This window comes from Vulpes vulpes, chromosome 10 (genome assembly GCF_048418805.1).
Source record: "Vulpes vulpes isolate BD-2025 chromosome 10, VulVul3, whole genome shotgun sequence".
Taxonomy (NCBI): domain Eukaryota; kingdom Metazoa; phylum Chordata; class Mammalia; order Carnivora; family Canidae; genus Vulpes; species Vulpes vulpes.
In genome coordinates, this window is record NC_132789.1 from 51566738 (window position 1) to 51587513 (window position 20776).

Sequence of the window (20776 nt, forward strand, 5' to 3'; positions counted from 1 at the left end):
TGGGTTCTAAATACAGATCTTCCTTCTGTCCTACTCGCTGCCATTCCTACCTAGCCCAGACCCTGGATATCATAAACAGACCTCCTCCCTACCTGCAGCCTTTTGCCTGTGGTGTAATGCCACATTCTGCCTCCCTGAAGGGGCTTCTCTGGGGCTTGCATCCAGGACCTCCCTTTCAGTCCCATGGCTTCCTGGGTCACTGGGCTAGTTCAGCCCTGCTTTAAGAAAGGGCAGGGTGGATGCTTACTGTTTGACTAGGGATTGGGGCAAAAAAGTAAGCTGGGAAAGTGCTAGACATGAAGATGGACAGATTCCCTGGCATCTGGTGGTATAGAAGGGCAGAGGCTAGCCAGACTCAGAGAGTTCAAGACAATAGGAACTTGGAATTCTGGGTGGCCAGCCATGGACACGTGCTCTAACCACAGGATTGTGTTGAATGTAAAGAATCTGACCAAGAAGTGACCATGCTAGCTCGAGACAAAGGAAAAAATCCTGGGGTGAGTTCACATTCATATGCACAACCCCTAAGACACATATTTGCATAACCACACTTGTGTGTACCCCCTCACACCCTCTACACTCTACCATACACAGGTGCACAAAAATGCCTGGGGTCCTAGGAGGCAATGGGGTATGTTTGGAGGGCTGGAAGGATTAAGTGGAATTCATCTTTGGTGCCCACTAGTCTGTAGCCTTGGTCCTCCCCTCCCACATGGAGCCTCCCTCTTCTGTCAGGTTTTGGTGTTCTCAGCTCCACTTCCCACCAACACGAGCTTTCAGAGAGACAGTTAATAAGCCTGTGAAGTCTTGGTCAAAAGAGGCCAAAGTCAGAAGGCTTTAGTTCAAGCTGTTTTCTTTTTTTTTTTTCCCCACGCTGTTTTCTGATGAGCATCTTGGCAGTTTCCTTCCTCTGACATTGAAGTAGGGTAAATCCTGCCTCATAAGCCTCCTGATAATCCAGAGGTAACGAAAGTAGGTAAGTCCTAGACTTGAGTACCACCCATCGGCCACAGTTGGTTATGACCTCTGGGTTCTGCTCGCAGGTGATAACTACTGCCACATCCCTCTGCTGGCATGGAGAAAGATGTGTCCAGGGGCAGGACAGAGAGGGAAGTTGGTGGCATGGATGACACCCTGGCTGAGGTCTCTGTATCCCAGCCTCAGGTGGGCAAGAAGGTCTGGGTCCTGACTGGGCTTTGCAGGTGTGAGCAGGTGGCCCATAGCCAACCTTCCAAGACTGTGGCCTTCTCCTAAAAGGGAAAGCATGAATAGCAGGAAGGATGTGTCTCCAGATGGTACATCCCCAGGGCAACAGAGATATCCCCAAGTCCCAGAGCTAGAATTCCTCTCTCTGATCCTTCCCCTTAGTCTCCAGTGTCCTCCCTTCCACTGTTGTCTAATTCTTGGATTAGAACCCACTAGTGGCCTTAGACCTTGAACTCTAGAGGTACATGTGACCCCAGTCATCAACCATGCTGCAGGGACTACAGTGAAGAATCTCTAATCTGTCATGTGGCCCCAGCCCAAAGCCCTCCCCTAAAGTCATTCTCGGCACCTTTATACCTCAAGGTTTGATTCAAGCACTATCTCTTCCAGGAAACCCCCCTTGAATGCCACTCTGCCACCTTCCTCAACAAAAGCCTGAGCGCTCAGATCACTGAGTGAGTGTGGCATGGATGCTGATGGCAGTAGGAGAGCTACAGAGACCTGTCTCAGGAGGGGTAGAAGATTCACCTGGAAAAACATATTCCAAATTCCTTGATTTTACTGGTGGTTACCTGGGAATTTACTTTAGAAATTCATTGTCCTGTACATTTTTGTTTGTTTGTTTAAATGTTTTATTTATTTGACAGAGAGAGAGAACAAGCAGGAGGAGCAGCAGAGGGAGAGGGAGAAGCAGGCTCCCCACTGAGCAGGGAGCCTGATACAGGGCTCCATCCCAGGGCCCTGGGATCAGGACCTGAGCCAAAGGCTTAGCCAACGGAGCCACCCAGGTGCCCCTGTACCATTTTGTTTACCCAATTTGTCCTTACATCTGTTATATTACACACATGCACAAACACAGTTAAGCAGAGACATATATCTCAGTGAAGGGGAAAGCCCAAAAGCCATCCCTCCTTCATAGGGAGTACATGAGGGACTGATCATAATCATGAAGCCCAAGACACAGCTTCCATTGTATTCATTGTGTCACCACAACTGGCGTATAAGTTTCTGCTACATTCTAGAAATATTGCCAATTATAGGAGATAAAGGAAGATTCCAGAAACAAGTAGGTGTTCACCATATGTTTGCTGAATGAATGAATGAGCTCTAGAATACATATATGCTAAGCATTTCTGGACACATATGCCGGCATGGCACTGCCCTCCTGAAGATTGTTTATGTGGGTGCCTGCTTCCCTTCTAAACTACAAGCCTCCCAAGACAGAGAGCCACAGCTATTCTACAGTCCAGCCTGAGGAGGGTAGTGTCCAGGGAGAGCCACAGTCTGGGCTGCCTGGGACCCTGCTCTCAGCAGAGCTACTTCCCAGAGCCCAGGCGTAGCGACTTCAGGCGGAGGTGGATGCCATTCTTGGAGCGCAGGATCAGCTGGGGCATCTTGACAGGAAGCTGCAGGGGGTCCAGGGCGAACTCAAAGCGGAGCAAGCAGAGAGCTGTGACCACCTTCATCTCATTCATGGCAAACTGCTGCCCAATGCAGTTCCTGTTGTAAGCAGCACAAGGTGGCATCAGGTTATGGGGTGTCCAGAGTGAGCAAATTCAGGGCTCTTAGTGGCAAAAAAAAAAAAAAAAAAAAAACAATAACTATTTGTGGATGAATAATTGGCTGATTGGTTGATTGACTTGGGCTTAAGAAACAGATCTTGGGAGCACAGTGAGGGTCCCCAACTGAGTAGATTCACATTGGGAATTCTGGTTGGAGGACCTTTCTTGGAATGACTCAGCCAGCCCACCAACTGCCAGGGACATGAATATGCTAATGGCAAGAAGAGGGTCCCTGGAACTTACCCTACCTTAGGATCATCAAAAACCCAGAGACGGCTCCCTTATCACAGAGTTCCCAAAATGATGCTTTCCCCACAACATCCTCCATTCTTCCGTCCCAGTCCTGGGGGCCCGGGGATATTGGTCCTCTCCTTACCTGGGCCCAGCAGAGAAGGGCATGAAGGCAAAGGGGTGGCGTCTGGCCACATTCTCAGAGGAAAAACGCAGAGGGTCAAAGACCTGAGGGGACAAGACTTGCTTAAATACCTACCAGGTCCTGGGGAGGGTGACCACCATAACCTCCCACCCCATCTGACCTCCAGGTCCAGGGGTGTGGTACCTCAGGGTCAGGCCACACTGCACTGTTCCTATGGAGGGCATAGATGTGCAGAGAGATCAGGCTGCCTGTGGGCAGAGCAGAGGCCTGGTAGTTAGGTGGTCCTGGGATAGCCACACCACGTCTTCACAGTGTCAGAATCTCCTAGTGTCCTTCTAACTGGGCACCAGCTCCTCCCTGACCCCTGCCAGTTATGGAGGATTCATGACCACCATCAAGACATCAAAGTGCTGTCGATCATCATCATATCTACGCCCTCTAGCCCCAGCTCTGGACACAGCACCTAACACAGACATTTATAGAATGGGGAGAGAAAAAGAAGGACTGGAGGTAGGAACAACAAGGCCTATTACACTTTCTGTTTTCAAATAATTGGAGGAAAGTTACTATTCATGACATCATTCTATCAGTAGCAACATCAGCCATTCATTGGGTGCATGTTGTGCGCCAGATAGAGTTTAACACTCCTTACAAAGCTACCACATACAGTTGTATAGCTTGAGCACTGTACATCACCATAGTCTATGTGAATGGTGCCTTCTGAAGTTGCTCAGGGCACAACCTACATGGTGGTATAAGACAGCCCTGGCGAATATTGTCTCTTTCATCCTGACAACAACACTGTCAGGTAAATACTCTTCTTGCTCCCATTTTATACAAGAGGAAACAGAGGCTTGAGGCAGAGGGATTTACACTCTACCATACATTGTAGAACCGGGATTTGGACCCAGGCCTACCACAAAGCCTGAGCTCTTCCCCACTTGTGCAAAGATTCACCAAAGGCACAGAGAGTGTCAAATAAGCATCCACAAGGACTCCAGTTCCACCCTCAGATCCACTCCAACTCACCTGCAGGTAGGGATCGGCCATCCACAAAGTTGACAGGCTTGCTGAGCTGGCGGTATACCTGGGGCACGGGTGGGTAGAGGCGGAAGCTTTCCTTGATGCACATGGTCAAGTAGGTCATCTTCACCAGATCATCCCTGCCAGCAATACAACCAGACCTTTCTGGGCATGGGAAGCAAGGGAATTCCACAGGAAGACAGGGTCCAACTCCATCTTTTCCCCTTAACCACCATGGCACATCCAATGGTGAGACGGACATAGGTGTTCCAAGTGCACAGACCAGATTGGATATGGGGTAGCCACTCTGACCCAAGGGATCTGGCTCCAATTTTCCTTTTTCCCTCCTGTTCTTCTTTTTCTCTGGCTCCTTTTTTTCTCCACCTCTCCATCTTCACTGCTAGGAAGGGAAGACACAGGACCCTAGAGCTGTATGTGAACCCAGCAATCAAGACAATGCCACTCCTGAGTCTCTTAAGGCCCCCACAGAAGCCCCACAAGGGACAATTCTTTAGGTTCCACCTGGTTTCCCATGTGGAACAAGATGGAAAAAAACAGGGGCTGATATATATTGGTTGAATGCAGTAACAAGCTCAGGTAAAAAACAAAACTTATGTTTCCCCTTTGCCACTAGGAAGCTCAGTCCCAAATGTGGTTCAATCATGACTATTGCACAGCACTTTATTACAGAGCCCCAAGCCCTAGGGCTTTTCCACTCAGTCCTCAATTTTTTTTTTTTTTAAGATATACTTGACTTTATTAAAACAGGGAACTTATATTCATCCAAAGACACCTTAGGGGAGATGAAATGGCAGTTTACAAACTAGGAGAAGAGATTTTTCAACTAGAATTCACAAAGTATTATATACCAGTACTCATTTTCCCTTTGTGCTTTTTTTATAGTATTGAATAAGTGTTCTTGAAGTTGCTTCAAGTTCTAGATGAAGTGAAAATAAGTATTTTTACTCTCTGCCTCTAGGTGGCGTTCGTGTTGTTACCAACCAGGAAGGCCTATTTGTCTCTTCCTTTGCTTATCTGAGTTTCACCTCTCCTTGGAAAGCCAACTCAAGCGCCACCCCTTCTGATTCTTCTGCTCTCAACGTGAGGCCTCTCAGCCTTACTCCATTTGGTGGTTTTGTCTAGATTTTTGGTTGAGTTTGTTTTTCTTAAAAAATCCAGGGATCCCCGGGTGGCTCAGCGGTTTAGCGCCTGCCTTTGGCCAGGGCATGATCCTGGAGTCCCGGGATCGGGTCCCACGTCAGGCTCCCGGCATGGAGCCTGCTTCTCCCTCCTCCTGTGTCTCTGCCTTTCTCTCTCTGTCTATCATAAATAAATAAATAAATAAATAAATAAATAAATAAATAAATGAGTAAATCTTTAAAAAAAATAATAAAAATATCCAAAGGGCAGCAACTTGGCTCCTTCTCCTCCTCTCCCCACCTGGCACCCCCAGGAAGCACTGGCACGTGGCTGGACACCCTTGGAGGTTTCCAACACCTGCCAATAAAAGTGGATGGTGGAGACACCAAATCTCAGATCCTGAAACTATAGGTCAGTCTCCCTCAGGTGAATCTAAAGTCTCTCCCATGGACTGAGCATTTTCTGTGCTGTGTTGCGTACCTAACTCCACGCTGGAGGTAGCACAGGTGAGAGCATTTTCTGTGCTGTGTTGTGTACCTAACTCCATGCTGGAGGTAGCACAGGTGACATATGTGACAGGAGGCCAAGCATATGGCCATCCATAGGCAGGTGTGCAGGAGGAGGATGGGTGGCAGGTCAGCTCCCCAGCTATCCCAGCTGTATTCATCCCCAACTCCCTCTTCTGTTTCTCTCTCCCTCTCTTTCTCTTTCTCTCTCTCTTTCTTTCTCCCAGTGCCCCATTGTTCCATCTAGCAATCCAGAAGGGCAGTCAGGTTCTGCCCACAGGAGTAAGTGCACAAAAAAGTCACCGGTCACTTGGGCAGAGGGATCAGGGAAGGTTTCCTGGTGTAGGAGGCATCCAAGCTGTGCCTGGGAGGACAGATAGGAATCTGGGAGACCTTCTCAACTGTCAATTGTCAGCAGTCCTGTTTAAAAGGGTCCACTATGAGAGAATGAGCTCAGGAGTGTATCCTCAGAGCTCCCCCACAGAAGCCACAGCTGGTGAGAACAGGAAACTGCCACCATCCTCCCCTGGTTTCCAGGATGGCCATGCATCACCTGAAGATGACCCCAGGTAGCATAAGCCCAGCACATCCCCGAGACAAAGACACAGGACAGCCTGGGATCACCCACAGCCTCACTCACCACTGGAAGGAATCCCGGTCCCCAAGGATTTCACAGACCTCCTCCCGACAACGATGCTGGTGCTGGGGGTAGAGAGCCATGCAGTAGAGAAACCAGGAAATGCCACTGGTGGTGGTGTCATGGCCTTCAAACATGAATGTGTCTACCTCAGCCCGGAGGTCTGCGTCTGACAACTTGATCCCATTTTCATCCTGGGTTAGGGAAGGCATAATGGGACAGCCCAAGACATTTGAGATAGGTACCAACAGGACCTCATAACAGTTCTCAAGTGAAGGTCTGAGGGAGGGGAGGAAAGCTCCTTTTCAGACTGAGGGTTGAGACCTTCTCCCAGATTCCTCATCCTCCCAGGCACGGGAGCTTGGATGCCTCCTACTCCAGGAAACCTTCCCCGATCCCTCTGCCCAAGTGATCTGTGACCTTACCCAGCCCTAACTGTCAATTCTGCTCAGAATGCCACCTGGCAGAGGAGAGATCTTTGTCAACATCTACCTCCTATCTCCTGAACTAGACTGTAAATGTCTGGGGGACAAGGCCAGGTCTTTCTCATCTTCTACATGGGAACTAACCCAAAGTAGGGGTTAATGAGTTTGGAGAGTGGATGAATAAAGGGATGAATGAATGAATGAATGAATGAATGAATGGCATCCAAGATTCTAAGATTCTTCGGTCTTAAAAGTCTAGAATTGGTGGGCACTTGGGTGGTTCAGTCAGTTGAGCATCCAATTCTTGATTTCGGCTCAGGTCATGATCTCAGGGTGGTGAGATCAAGCCATGCATCTGGTTCCATGCTAGGCTTGGAACCTGCTTAGGATTCTCTCTCTCCCTCTGCCCCTCCCTGCCCTACCCCTCCACCCTTTTCTCTCTCTCTAAGAAAAAAAAGAAAGAAGTCTAGAATTGGTCTTTAGGGCTCTAGCATGTGACCCATCTCCCTGCTACTTATGTCTCTCCCCAATGCCACAGCCAGCCACATCCTGCACCTTGCCATCTCTGAGCCTTTGCTGATGTGTTCATAAGACAAGGAGCAGGCCATATTTGCTGGAGGAAAAGGAGGAAAATGCTTAACAGCCTCAGCCACTGCCCGGCAAACCCTGTCCCAGAAAAATGGCCTCAAGACCGCTCTGAGAGAAGTTCTCAGTGGGGGTGGCCAACTGTGCACTCACTCACCCGAGCCCCCAGGAGAATGTCCAAGAAGTCCAGGTGCCTCCGGTTCTGGATCTTCTCCTGCTCTTTCTCATCCTGCAGGGCTGCCTTTCGTTCCCTGATGACCTGGTCTGGGCCAGAAGCACAGAGAGTCATTGCCAGGGGGACCCATCCTCTACCCATAGGGGGACAGAGATCCTGTAATGGCAGGGGTCCCAGAGGGGCCTGAAGGAGCTAGACTGGACCCTTCCTGTGGGGTGGGCTCTGTGGGAAAGGCCCACCTGTGTGGTCGTGGGCTGCCTGGCAGGCCCGCAGGAAGCGGCGGCCATGTGGGGTGAGCCAGTAGATGAAGTCGTTATGGTACTGGAAGGACTCGATGCGCTGCTGCATCAGCAGAGTGAGATCGCAGACAGCCGAGTAGTAGCTACTGTCCCTACACAGGAGAAGAGCAGGGAGGAGCTTTCAGACCCTGACCCCCAGTGGAACCTGGGGCGTTGCACTCCAGCATCTGGGCCCAACCACAGGGCTCCCTGCCCTCCTCTCTCTGCCGTGAAGCTTCCCTGCTAAAGGCAGAATCTGTCTCCCCACCATGGGCAAGGCCCTCCTACCCCCGCCCAAGCTGGAACTCCCCTAGGGCAGGACCCCATGTCCTCTCAGACCAGGGCCCCGGGGGTCCTGCTGACTCCCATCTGAGCTGGCCTGGGTAGAGACTGTGGTCAGCCCCCGAGTACCCCCTGACCTGTGGCCCAGACTGCTGTCTCCTTTGCCAAAGGTGCACTTCATGAGGGAGTCCAGTGCCATGTAGCCCACATCACAGAAGATGTCAAAGCTCTTATCCTCACGAGCCTTTTCCTCCCACTTGTCCTGGAGCCCAGAGATGGAGGGTAATGTCAGGGGGTCAGCTGGGCACCCAGCCTCTTCCCTCAAGGACCCACACACTCCTGTCCTCTCCCCCATGCACCAAGTCCCTTGCCTGGCCTCCAGCCTACTGGAATGCAGAGGTAAGGGCTTCAGGCTAGGGTGGCACCACGAGGCAGGCCTGAGCAGCACAACCAGACACTGAGCCAGGCAGCTCACATAAGGGAAGAGGAAGGCTGAGAGGTGGGGATCTCCCCAGCACAGCCTGTGTACAATCAGGCCTGCCATGATGCTGGGGAGGAGTTTTCTGCACGGGGAAAGACTAGCCTGGGTAACTTCTGGGGAATATCCAGCCCTGAGGCTCAGAGCCTGACCCCTGACCTTGGGCATCCCTTTCAGAGATGAGTTGCTAATGATATTATTTTAGGCAATTGTGGTAGGCAGAGAATGAGGAGGAGGCACTTTCCAGATGTGAAAGACCTTTCTAGCATTATCAAATATAGGCATCCATCTAGTCTGCTACAAGAGGACTTACCTGGGCCTCATAGAGGCCTTTGACCTCTATTGAAGAAGGGGGCCTGGCTCTCCCAGTGGACATGAGGGCCACGGCTGCCCAGCCACTCAGAGCCTCAGCACCTGGTCAACACCCAGTATGCAGTAGGTGTCAGGAACAACACAGCTTGGCACTGCTACTGCCGGCAGACTGAGGTCTCAGGGACTTGGTGAATCTCCTCATCGCCCTCCCCCAGGGAAAACTGGAGCTGGAGAGAGGCTGGCCCAGCAGCCGCAGCCTCCAGGAGACTGGCACTGGGAGCTCACCAGCATAGCGTGCGTGGAGTTGGTGAACACAGCCACGTATGATTTCAGCACATCATAGTGGAAGCCAGGTGTGAGCAGCTTGCGGTGCTGATACCACTTGGGCCCCTGGAGGACCAGGAGGCCTTTCCCTGGGGAAGAGATGACAGAGGGAAAGCTGATCAGTCCACACAATCCTGCCCCATCCGTGGCAGCCCGGGGGTGCCACCCCAGTCCTTCTTGCCCAGCCGCATGTCCCAGCCCAGCTCCACCTTCCAGCCACCCAGCCTTGCAGCCACTCCTCTCCTCGGGCTTTTGTCTGGCCAACACCACCCACAAAATCTCCTGGGATCGTACTCCAGTGCCACCTCCTCCAGGAAGCTGTTCCTCATACTCACATGTTTTCCAGAGCCCTTGCTCTGCCTTTCCAAGGAAGAGGACGTGCCCAGGAGGAGAAGGTACCTGAGCCCCATTTTCCCCAGCCAGCTGGGAGTTCTCTTGTCTCTTTCCCTGTCTCCCCATTGAGCAGCTAATCTTAGGAGGGGCATTTGGGGGCCAGGTGGTCCCATGTGAGATAACAGACTCAGTGGGCATGGGCAGAGAGGGATGGGACTGGGAAGGATCCTGGTAACCCAGCATCAAGGGCGGGGAAGGCAGGCGCCCACTCACCAATCCACTGCAGAAAGAAGTCATACACATCTGCAGCCTTCGGATCTGCAGGAGAAAGAGAAGACGGGTCATGCAGAAACTAGCAGGTACCCAGAGGAGGCTTACTGATCAATGAGACCTTAGCTGCCCAGACTTAAGATGCAGAGCCCAGGACTCCTCCCCACTTGGAGCCCTGAGCCCTTTGCTCTCAGGAAGCCACCTCCTCTCCTGGGAGTCCTCACCCCCTCGGCTGTACACAGCTTTGGCATAGTCCGGCTCATAGATGTTCAGGAAGCCAAGGAACGGTCCAATCCAGAGTGGGTGGGCATAATCATACTGGTGGGCCCAGGTCACCACCTTGTCCAGGCTCCCCGTTTGCTGGATCTGAAATAGTGACAGAAGGCTGGGATACTCAGGAACCCACTGTCAGCACCCAGGCCCTAAGTCTTTGGGGAAGGAGGAGGAGAGGCTGCCCAGACAGACACTGGGAACATCCTTGCCTCCCCCTGCACCCCTCTCCCAGCTAGTCACAGTCTTAATTTCCCTGGGTTCAGTCCCTTTTCCAGCCCAGGAGCTACCACTCTAAGCCCAAGCCACCCTCTTCCTGTACCTGGGTGAGGTCAACAACCCCAAAGTGACCAACCTGCCTCTATCTGGTTCCTGTCATCAACCCCTCCATCTATCCTACTCTCACAGAGAGATTTCTTTCTCTGTTGTTAACTGTTTTCATGAGAGAGAGAGAGAACACCAGCTTGCCGTGAAATGCAGAAATATGCTCAATTCCAACACTTATGTTATTGGGCTCATTTTTTGAGGACCTACTATGTGCAGGGCACTGTCTAGACATCTCAGGGCATGGGACAGACCTGCTCCTACCCTTTATTCTATGGGGCAGACTGATGCAACTAAACAATGAAGGAACATGAACACACAGAGCGGGAAGTGCTAGGCAGGGAGCAAGCATGGCGTCAAGAGAGAGACTTCAGGGGAAGCTGCTTAGGGAGACGGAGGCTGGCTTCTGGTGGGAGAGGACATTTGAGGTGAAAGCTGGAGGATGACAAGGAGCTGGCAGTGCAAAGAGCAAGGAGAGCCTTCCAGGAAGAGCAAACAGCAAGCACAAATGCTCTGGCACAGGACAAAGTGGGGTGTCTTCCAGGAGCTGCTACTTGGTGGGACGGTGGCCTGAGGCTGGAGAGGCCATCCAGAGGATGGTGTGTGCTCTTTGGGGGGTTTTCTAGCCACATTTACTCACCCAGAGGTGTTTTCTGTAAATGGAGTATATAATAAGCACTTTTCAGAAACCCGCTTTTTTCATTTACTGTGTCTTGTCCTTCTTTTCAAACTAGTGTATTTAACTGTCCTTCAAAATGTTTAACTCTTTTCATTGCATGGTGTTCCATTATAGGGATGTACCCTAATCAGAGGGAGTCTTTCGGAGATCTGCTTAAAACTCGTCCATCCCCTGCCCATGGGCCTCAGAATAAAGTCTGAGCTCTGGAATTTGTGAGGAGGAGGGGTAATGGCTGATCAGGGAGCTGGGATGTGAACCCAGGAAAGTTGACTTCACAGCCTGCAATCTTTGGACCTTGAGAGGTCTACATTTGAATATTGATTTCCCCTATTTTTTAGATGAGTGAACTTGGGCAAGATCTTTAGGCTCTCTGCATCTTACTCTCCTCATCTATAAAATGGGGATGATAACTTACTTTATAGGATTATTTTGACATTAATTAAATCATGCAGGCCCTGTGTTATTAGTTGGGGTCACAGGGCATTTAAAGCCCTTCACTGATATATTGTGGGAAGAGCTTAGCACTGGATCCTGCACAAGGTAAGCCCTCGTCTTGTACTTCCCTCCCCTTCAAGTCTACCTTTCCCCAACATCTGCCTCCTACCTGCATCTCCTGCTACAACCTACTCCCGAATGCCCCCAAACCATGCTAAAGAATTCACTCTGCACATGCTCTAAGATTCTTCCACTCATGGACAAAGGATTCACCTAACCTTGTCTCAGGTCACGTGGGAAGCTGAGCTGGGTTACCCCCTCCATCTCCATTCCCTTGGAAACCTGGTTACTGCATGTGGTCTTCTCTGTTAGTGTCCATCTGCTTTTTGGGACCACCCAGGCTCCCACAGACCAGGGAAGTACTGGGATTCCCCAGATCTGCTCTCCTCCACGATGGACATCCTTAGGTGCCTGTGGGTGCTCTAGTCTCAGTCCTCCCTCACCCCACCTTGAGGACACTGCCCATCCCCACAAGACGGGGCTGCACTCAGCATGTGCATCAGCCCCAACCAGTGTCAAAGACAGTAAAGTTATGTATTCAAAGCTAAACAGTTAGGAGCAACTACCAAGAAGGACCAACAACAATTGAGATGAGGCAGCATGTCTGAAATAACCATGAAAAAATGGACTCAGTTTACACAAACTCTATGGAGTCAAGTAGAGAGCCATTGGGAGCCTATAGGGAGGGGATCTAATGTGTACTGCTCCCATGGGTAGACAAGTCATCTCCCCCCAACACTGGCGACAAATAGGCAACTTCATTCTCCATCCTCCCTTTCAGATACAAGTGTACTACTACAAATGTACATGTGAACAGGTGTGAACATAACTCAGAAGAGACCTCTGGATCAAGAGAAGGAGAAGAGGAACTTTGAGTGAGACTGACATGGGTCACCATGTCTCTCCTAGACACCACATGTTGGCTAAGAAGTGATGGTGGGCCGTGCCCAAAGTCACACAACTCTCAAGTCCAGGTCTTTCCATCCCAAAGCCTATGCTATGCCCCCAACACCTTTCTGACTTCAGCACCGAGGATGAGCTCCAGCCCCAAGAATGACTAGATTGGGGGTGGGGGGAGCACAGGGAAGCATCCAGACACCTAAGAAGGCAGGAGGGCGTGGGCCCAAGAAGTGCCCAAGTCCATGGGGATGCAGACATTAGTCCTCACCTCATATGAGTGGTTTTGCTGCCCTGAGTTGGATCCCCCAGGGATTCATTCATGCATTCAGCAAGTGGGCATGGAGTACCCACTCTCAGTGCCAGACATGATGCTGGCTCCTGGGGGAAGAGTAATGAGCCAGACAAAGCCCTGCCCTCCCCAAGTTCACATTCCAGGTGGGGGAAAGGAAATAAACAGATAACAAAATACATCAGCAATACAATTTCAGGTAGTAATAACTCTAGGAAGAAAAATAAAGAAAGGTAAGGGACAGGGCTGCTACTGTAGACAGGGAGTTGGGAGGGTTGGGGAAGGCCTCTTTTAGGGAACATTTGAGCAGAGATCAGCAGAAATACCTTCTAGAAAGTCCCGTAGCATTGACCATTGTCTGCTTCTCAAAAGCTGTTCTTTCCCCAACTGTCCCCTCTACCCCTCTACTCCTTGCTCCCAGCAAATTAACCTTGCTCTACTTCACGGACAAAACAGAAGCCATCAGATAAGAGGTCCCTAAAAGTCAACTGCCAGACTTGAAGAACTACCTGCTCTGCACCTAGCCTCCCCACTTTCCTTCCTGTTCCAGTAGAGGAAGTGCCCAGGGTCTGTCCAGTCCCTTTGGATTCCAACCCCTCCCCTCAGGCACTTCACCCAGCAGTCAGCCCCTTTCTCTCCCACATCACAGACCCATCCTCATTATTGGCTCCTTCCCATCTGCATTTAAAACAGGCTCGAGTCTCTCTTACTTACTAAACAACAACAACAAAAAAACCTCCCTTGGTTTTGTCTCCTCCTCCCCATTTCCTTCTCCTTTCATAACTTCTCAAAAGAATTGTCTCACTGTTTCGCTTCCTCCCTCCTCAGCCCCCAGCTCTCAAAATTGGTCTTGCTATTGTAACCAATGCCCTCGGCCGTGGGGGGGGGGGGGGCAGAGGCTTTGCAGCTGCTGTGACACAGTCGAGTCCCCTCTCTTTCTTTTTTTTTTTATAATTTTATTTATTTATTTATTTTTAAATTTTATTTATTTATTCATGAGAGACACAGAGAGAGAGGCAGAGACACAGGCAGAGGGAGAAGCAGGCTCCATGCAGGGAGCCCGACGTGGGACTCGATCCCGGGACCCAGGGATCATGACCTGAGCCGAAGGCAGATGCTCAAGCGCTGAGCCACTCAGGTGTCCCACCCCCTCTCTTTCTTGAACTCTGTCCTAGATGTCTTCCCACCTCTCTTGATACAGCAGCTCTATACCCATTATTTGTAAATCAAAGACTGAGGCTCCCCCAGTTTCAGACTTGGGCTTCTTCTTAGGTTGCACCTTCTCCCTGGAGGCTCTCACCTACTCCCATGGCTTCCTTTGCCATCTACCTGAGACTATTTCCAAAATTGACAGCACGTCCCAGTTTATCTTTCTCCTGAGCTCCTGAAACAGGACACAGCCATCCTCTGGACATCTCTGAATGACATCCTCCAGGCTCCTCAGACCCAGCATTTTCAAACATGAACACAGTACGTCTTCCTCCCAATTCTACGCCTCCTCACATACCTAAGAATGGAATTGCCATCCACTCTGACACCAGCCAGAAACATGGAATGGGGCTTTCTTCATTATTTATAGCAGCACCAGAGGGGATGTCCTACAGAGGCTGTCTCTCTCCTCTGCAAGTCCATCAAACTCTAAAATCAACTAACCAGAACTAAGAGAGCCAGATGTAGCAGTTCCTGGGAAACCCTTCAAATCCAGAATCCAACGGTCCTGTGCCTAGACACACAAGTGCTGCCAGCCCTGAGCCTTCTTGGGTCTCAGATCCCCACATTTTTACACTTAGACCTAGAAATTCATTCCTCCTCGTTACCATCCAGTCTTGTGGCTCAACAAGTCCTTTTCTCACTTTTGGTGACTTTCCCACATTCAGTTCTGATCCATCTATGTTGATACCACAGTTTAACAAAGCTCCCAGGGCTCTCCTACCCCCCTCCCCATTCATAGTGCATGTGGGGGACCTCATTGACACCCTTACATCTGGCTATGGTAAAGGGCTTACCCTCTCCCACACCCATGATACCAGGACAGCCTGCCTTACCTTCTGTTCCTCCCCATTTCACTATTCACTCTACTAACATCTGCTTGGATGGCCTCCTCGGCCCTGTCCTACTCCTATTTGGCCTCTGCTTGCCTCCTATTTGGCCTCTGTCAATCTATCCACCATCCCAACCAAGGTGATCTTTCTACCACACAGTTCTGAGCTCATCACTCCCCTGGCTTGAATCTTTTCAAGGTTCCCTGTTGCACTCAGAATAAAGCCTTTCAACATGGCCTACAAGGTCCAATGTGATCTGCCCCACCTTCTTCCAGCTTCATCCTCTCCATCATGTTCTCCCTCTCACCACTCCAGAAGTATAGAAAAATGAGCACAGGCACATAATAGACCTTGAGAAACAAATATTTGTTGAACATATTAAGTTCCTATACAGTCGATACTCTTTCCAGCCTCTGTAGCTCTGCACAGGTAGTGTCCTTCACCCTTCCATCCTTCCTTCCCTCCATGGACTGCTACATTCAGATATTTCCGGGCTCACCCCAGCATACCTTGCCTGCACCCATGGATCTGGAACACCATGTTGTGTTATCCATCTCTCATACAAACTGGGTCACTCTAGGGCCAGCTTTAGTCTTATTACTTTATCCTCTGTCCTCAGCAGAGGTCCAGACCCAGAGTTCTTAATCATCTAGTTGTTTGAGAAAAGACAAACCGATAATGGCTCCCAAAGACTGGGTTAGTTTTAGAGGAAGGAAGAGGATGAAGGAAGCAAATACCTCACAGTGTTTTGCAGCAAGAATCCCTCTACAAGGATTTAACACTTGATATCTCTCCAGGAATTTGCAAAGTACCTATCTATACATTATCTTTTTTGATTCTCTTCTAACCCAACAAGGTAAAAATGTTTATCTCCATATTGTTGACAAGGGAAGGGAAGCACAGAGCAGAAACATAGTGAAGATCCATCAATGTCTACTGAATAGAAATGAGCCAGAGACCCAGACCCTCAGACTCTACAGCACAAGATCAAGGGAACTGTCTCAGTAATAAGCAGGGTCAGGGAAGAGGCCTATGCAGTCTCAGGGGATCACCTTTCCTGAGCTCAGAGCTGGCATTCTCTCCTCCTCTCCTGACAACGGTCCAGATTCTTGGGCCTCTCCCAACCTCACGCCAACAACATGGCTGGACACCTCTATGTGCAAAGTCCTCTCTGGGCCCCAGAGTAGGAGAAGGGGGACCCTGGAAGAATATGACCCCACCTCAAAGGGACACAATCTGAGAATTGAGAAGGATGTTGCTTCCAGGGCCTATAAACTGCAACCAGAGATAAGAAAGAAGTTAATCCTGATGGACAGCTCTGACCCACCCACCTTCTTTTCCTACTCTCACCATCACTAGGCTAGGAATCAAACTTGCAGTTACTTTGTACAGACAGATCATGTCCTGCATGAAAAGCCACAAGTCTTACACCCAGCCTTGACTCAATTCCTGAACTACTATATATGGACATAAGTGAGTATCTTGCCTTTTCTGAACCTCATCTTTGTTCTGAAAAACAACCCCTACTCCTATCTCCGCATTTCTCAGTCTCAGATGTGGATCTGACCCAGCAGAAGTAACAAAGCCTGGAGGAAGGCAAAAGTGTCAGGCCTGCCATGGTTCCCCAGGAAACCTTTGTCGCCGAAGAGCAAACTCCCGTCTTACCTTTGCCTATTCTTCCTGGTAATGAGTCTCTCCAAATTCTTGTGTTAGAGCCAAGAAGCCAGAGCCAGTCTGTTCCAGGCCCTCTATACACTCTCAAGGTGAGGAGCCGGGGGAGTATTTGGGGGAGGAGGGCAGCCAGCTCTGACATGGGGTAGGGGAGCAAGGTCCCTGTCCTAGGGAAGCTCGTGGGCTGAGGGCAAGCCTAGCTTTGGTGGAGGCAAGTAGTAATGGAGGGATGTAAGAGGCAAGGAATCAAAGGTCTCCCTAAATGCCCCTCACATCCCCATAGGGTCAGACCTCAACCTTCCCACACCCCTTTCCGTGCTTAGCAAACCTCTCCTGAACCCCACCTGATCTCTCCACTTGTCTTCTTCATCACTGCCTCCTCTGTCAAGGCCCCTCCCCACTCCCCAATGCTCTCTGTTTGTTCATTCAGTGATGCCCACTCTGTGCCAGGCTTGGTGCTAAACCCTGAGGGTACAGGGATGAAACAGAATGGATCTCCATCTTCCAGAGGTCATGGTCTAGTGGGCAGGATGAACAAGTAAACAGAAGATGACAATCCAACGAGGTAAATACTGAGATACAGAACATGTGACTGTTGTAAAATCTTGGTTAGGCATCTCACTCAACCTGGAGCAAGAAAGGCCTTGGTGTCTGTTTTTCCTCTAGACAGTAGGCTTCTTGAGAGCACCACCTGAGTCTGATTCAGCTCCCTAACTCATATTTTCCTTTCCTGGGTTTCTCCAGGATGCAGCTAGGTTATTAAGCCATCCTGAGAAGGTGATTATTTGTAAAAGCAAGATTAAGCCTGAGCAGTCCTCTCCTGGAGGTCAAGCTCATTCTCAGCATCAGTCATGGAGGAGAGATAATCCCCTAGACAGTGAAAGGAGAAAAGTATTTGGGAATGCCTTAGTCTCTGGCGTTTATACCTGGGTTTCCAAACCTAGATGCACAGCAAAATGCTTGAAGAGGTTTTTGTTTTTTTTAAGATTTTATTTATTTATTCATGAGAGACACAGAGAGAGAGAGGCAGAGACACAGGTAGAGAGAGAAGCAGGCTCCATGCAGGGAGCCCGATGCAGGACTCAATCCCAGGACCCCAGGATCACGGCGCCCTGGGCCGAAGGCAGATGCTCAACCTCAACTGCTGAGCCACCCAAGCTTCCTTTGGAGAGGTTTTTAAATGCAGATTCCTATCCTAATTATATAAAGAACCCCTACAACTCAACAACAACCGTAACAAAAACCAAGCAAACAGAAAACAATCTAATTTTCAAATGGGCAGAGGACCTGAACAGACATTTTCCCAAAGACATACAGAAAGCCAACAGGCACATAAAAAGATGCTCAACATCACTCATCATCGGGGAAATACAAATCAAAATCACAATAAGAAATCATCTCACACCTGTCAGGATGGTTATTACTAAAAGAGAGGAAATAATTTGTCATGGTGAGGATATACAGAAAAGGAAATCCTCATGCACTGTTGGTGGGAATGTATGTTAGTACAGACACTATGGAAAACAGTATAGAGTTTTCTCAAAAAATGAAAAATATGAGTACCGTACAATTTAGTAATACCACTTCTGAATATTTATCCAGGGAAAATGAAGACACTAGTTCAAAAAGATATATGAGGGCAGCCTGGGTGGCTCAGTGGTTTAGTGCTGCCTTCAGTCCAGAGTGTGATCCCGGAGACCCGGGATCTAGTCCCACATCGGGTTCCCTGCATGGAGCCTGCTTCTCCCTCTGCCTGTGTCTCTGCCTCTCTCTGTGTGTCTCTCATGAATAAATAAATAAAATCTTTTTTAAAAAAAAGATATATGACCCCAATGTTTATTGCAGCATTATTTACAATAACTAAGATATAGAGGTAACCCAAGCATCCATCAATAGATGAATGGATAAAGAAGATGTGGCATATATACAGTGGAATCTTACTGAGCCTTAAAAAAGAATGAAATACTGCCCCTTGTGACAACATGGATGGACCTAGAGGATACTATACTAAATGAAATGGGAGAGAAAAATACCATGATTTCACCATGACTTCATCATATAGAATCTAAAAAATAAAACAAACAACAACAACAACAACAACAAAAGAGAAACTGACTCATAGAGAACAAACTAGTGGTTTCCAGAGGGGAAATGGAGTGGAGAGATGGGCAAAAGAGGCAAGGGGAATTAAGAAGTACAAACTTCCAGTTACAAAATAAATCCGTCATGGGGACGCAAAGTTACAGCACAGGGAATATACTCAGTAATATTGTAATAACTTTGTATGGTGACAGTGGTAGCTATGTTTAGTTTTTTTATTTATTTAATAAAAGAAATTCTGCCAATGAAAATAACATGGATAAACCTGGAGGAAAAAAATGTTTCACTAAAACAAATACATTCAGATCACTAGTTCCAATATGTTAATTAGAGTCTCCTGGGACTGGGGGTCAAGGAATCTGCTTCTCCCAGTTGATTTCAATGCAGATGCCCCTTGGTCTGTGCTCAGGAAACTCTTGTCTAGATCTCATAGAGGCAGGGAGCTAGAGGTGCTCCTGACAACAGGTGCTAAGGTGATCCCAGCACCCTGAGATAATGAGAGGATAAGCCAGGATCTGAATCCAGGAAGATGCCATGGTTTTGAGCCAGCCCAGAGTCATGGCAGAGAGAACCTCGCCTTTGGGGGTACCAACCACTTAGATGCTCCAGGAGGGCTCTCAGGTAACAGCACTCATCTCTGCTTTGACTTTTATTTTCTTAAAATGGAAAACTTTACACCCACAGAATGAAGAGGATGGTGCCTAAGCTCTAAACAAGATAGTCATGTTCTACTGGACTGTCTGGGGGTTTTCTCCCATACTATCACTGAGCTTTGTATAAATGCTGAGCCCGAGAAGGAGGAGAAGGAGTCGAAGGAGTCTCGAGTTGGTCTACTTGGGCTCCAACTTCGACGTGCTCCCACTCCCAGGGCCAGGTCAGAAGGCAGGAGTGAGGGGTAGACCTGCTGGGAAAGCTGAATGGAAACTGTGGTTCTGAGGCCACCATCCCCCTACCTAAGCATAGGGACCCCCTCCACGGCCCCTGGGGAATTAGGCTAGATTCTCTGCAGGAAAGGAAGCTGTTTTCTTTCTTCAACCCCTTCTCCCCACATACCTCCTGGGCATGTCCGAAGAGCCAGTGGGTGGGGGGCCCTGGGAAACTGTCCATAGCCCTGGCCAGCATCTGTCTCTGCAACAGCAGACGGATGAGCTTGAGGAAGCCTAAGACCAAGATCAATCCAGTAGCCCACAGGACCAGATGGGAGACACTCAAGGAGAACAAGGTAGAAACCATGGTTGGAGTTGCAGCCACCAAGGCTCTGGCCTGCTTCCTCCCATCCTGGGTTCCCTTATACTGCAGACCCTGGAACCCTGCCAGCCCCCACCTCCAGCCACACCCTGTACCCAGCAGCAACTCAGGCTGGGCTGAGCTCCAAAGTGTAGAGACAGCAGCCCCAAAGTCACAAGACAACAGAGAGACAGCCTAGCTGACTCCTCCCAGAACTCGGCTGAAGAGAAACCCAATAGTGCGCTTCAAAGAAACCAGGCAATGGGTCTGCCTCCTTGGTTCTTTGATGGAGAAAACAAAAGGCAATTCTGGGTATAATCATTAGCGTAATAATATCTGCCTTTCCACACAAGCACTTGATATGTCTTAGGAATTTCCTATCCACTATCTTGTTTAACCCAAACAGGGAGGTCATAGCTACTCACTTTTTATACCCATTTTCCACATAATGAAACTGAACCTCAGCTTGCTTATGCTTTCTTACAAGAAAGCTTCCCCTGTCCTCTTCAGTATAGACCTCTGGGAGGGCTTGCATTTGGGCCAGGCTCATAATGCTTTAAGTCTTTATTTGGGAAGCATCTTCAGGGACAAGGTTCTAGCCCCAGAAGAGAGATCTTAGATCAGAAAAAGGTCAACTCCATCCCCCAGATCTTAGTACAAACTTGACACTTAGGAACACAGAATGTTACTTTCAGGGCAATGAGGAGACAGCGTCAAATCTAATCACTCCTAGGTGAATGGAGCAAACCACTTGGGACCAGAGAGGGGCAGGGAATTGTCCAAGATCTCATGGTAAGGAATGGCAGCTCTCAATTCCCCAGGCCTGAGTTCTGTTGAAGAACAAGCTTGGGGACGCCTGGGTGGCTC

At 49.4% G+C, this 20776-nt stretch overlaps 1 protein-coding gene across 3 annotated transcripts; it reads right to left on the minus strand.

The window, feature by feature from the left end:
* Positions 1–1814: 1814 nt before the first annotated feature.
* On the minus strand, positions 1815–20077 carry CYP4B1 (cytochrome P450 family 4 subfamily B member 1). Of its 3 annotated transcripts, none has more exons than XR_011994816.1 (12): positions 19736–19971; positions 10137–10278; positions 9916–9960; positions 9271–9398; positions 8333–8457; positions 7875–8026; positions 7618–7724; positions 6454–6644; positions 4174–4567; positions 3328–3392; positions 3145–3227; positions 1815–2706 (listed from the first exon to the last, which is right to left on the minus strand). XR_011994816.1 is itself a non-coding variant. In XM_025991889.2 (12 exons), the coding sequence occupies exons 1-12, from the start codon at positions 19913–19915 to the stop codon at positions 2523–2525; spliced, it is 1536 nt and encodes a 511-aa protein (XP_025847674.1). In that variant the 5' UTR covers positions 19916–20077; the 3' UTR covers positions 1815–2522. The 3 variants fall into 3 exon arrangements, 2 of the variants coding, with proteins under 2 accessions (XP_025847674.1, XP_072580185.1); XM_025991889.2 differs by having other exon boundaries at positions 4174–4307; positions 19736–20077; XM_072724084.1 differs by lacking the exons at positions 1815–2706; positions 3145–3227 and adding an exon at positions 2896–3144 and having other exon boundaries at positions 3259–3392; positions 4174–4307.
* Between the last annotated feature and the right edge of the window lie 699 nt (positions 20078–20776).

Excerpts from the sequence above, each read along its gene's own strand:
- CYP4B1 (XM_025991889.2), bottom strand. The coding sequence starts at position 19,915 with ATGGTTTCTACCTTGTTCTCCTTGAGTGTCTCCCATCTGGTCCTGTGG. Across the intron at positions 3,228-3,327 it reads CAGTGTGGCCTGACCCTGAG|GTCTTTGACCCTCTGCGTTT; the intron begins GTACCACACCCC and ends TTGTCCCCTCAG. Across the intron at positions 2,707-3,144 it reads CCCTTCTCTGCTGGGCCCAG|GAACTGCATTGGGCAGCAGT; the intron begins GTAAGGAGAGGA and ends TGCTTACAACAG.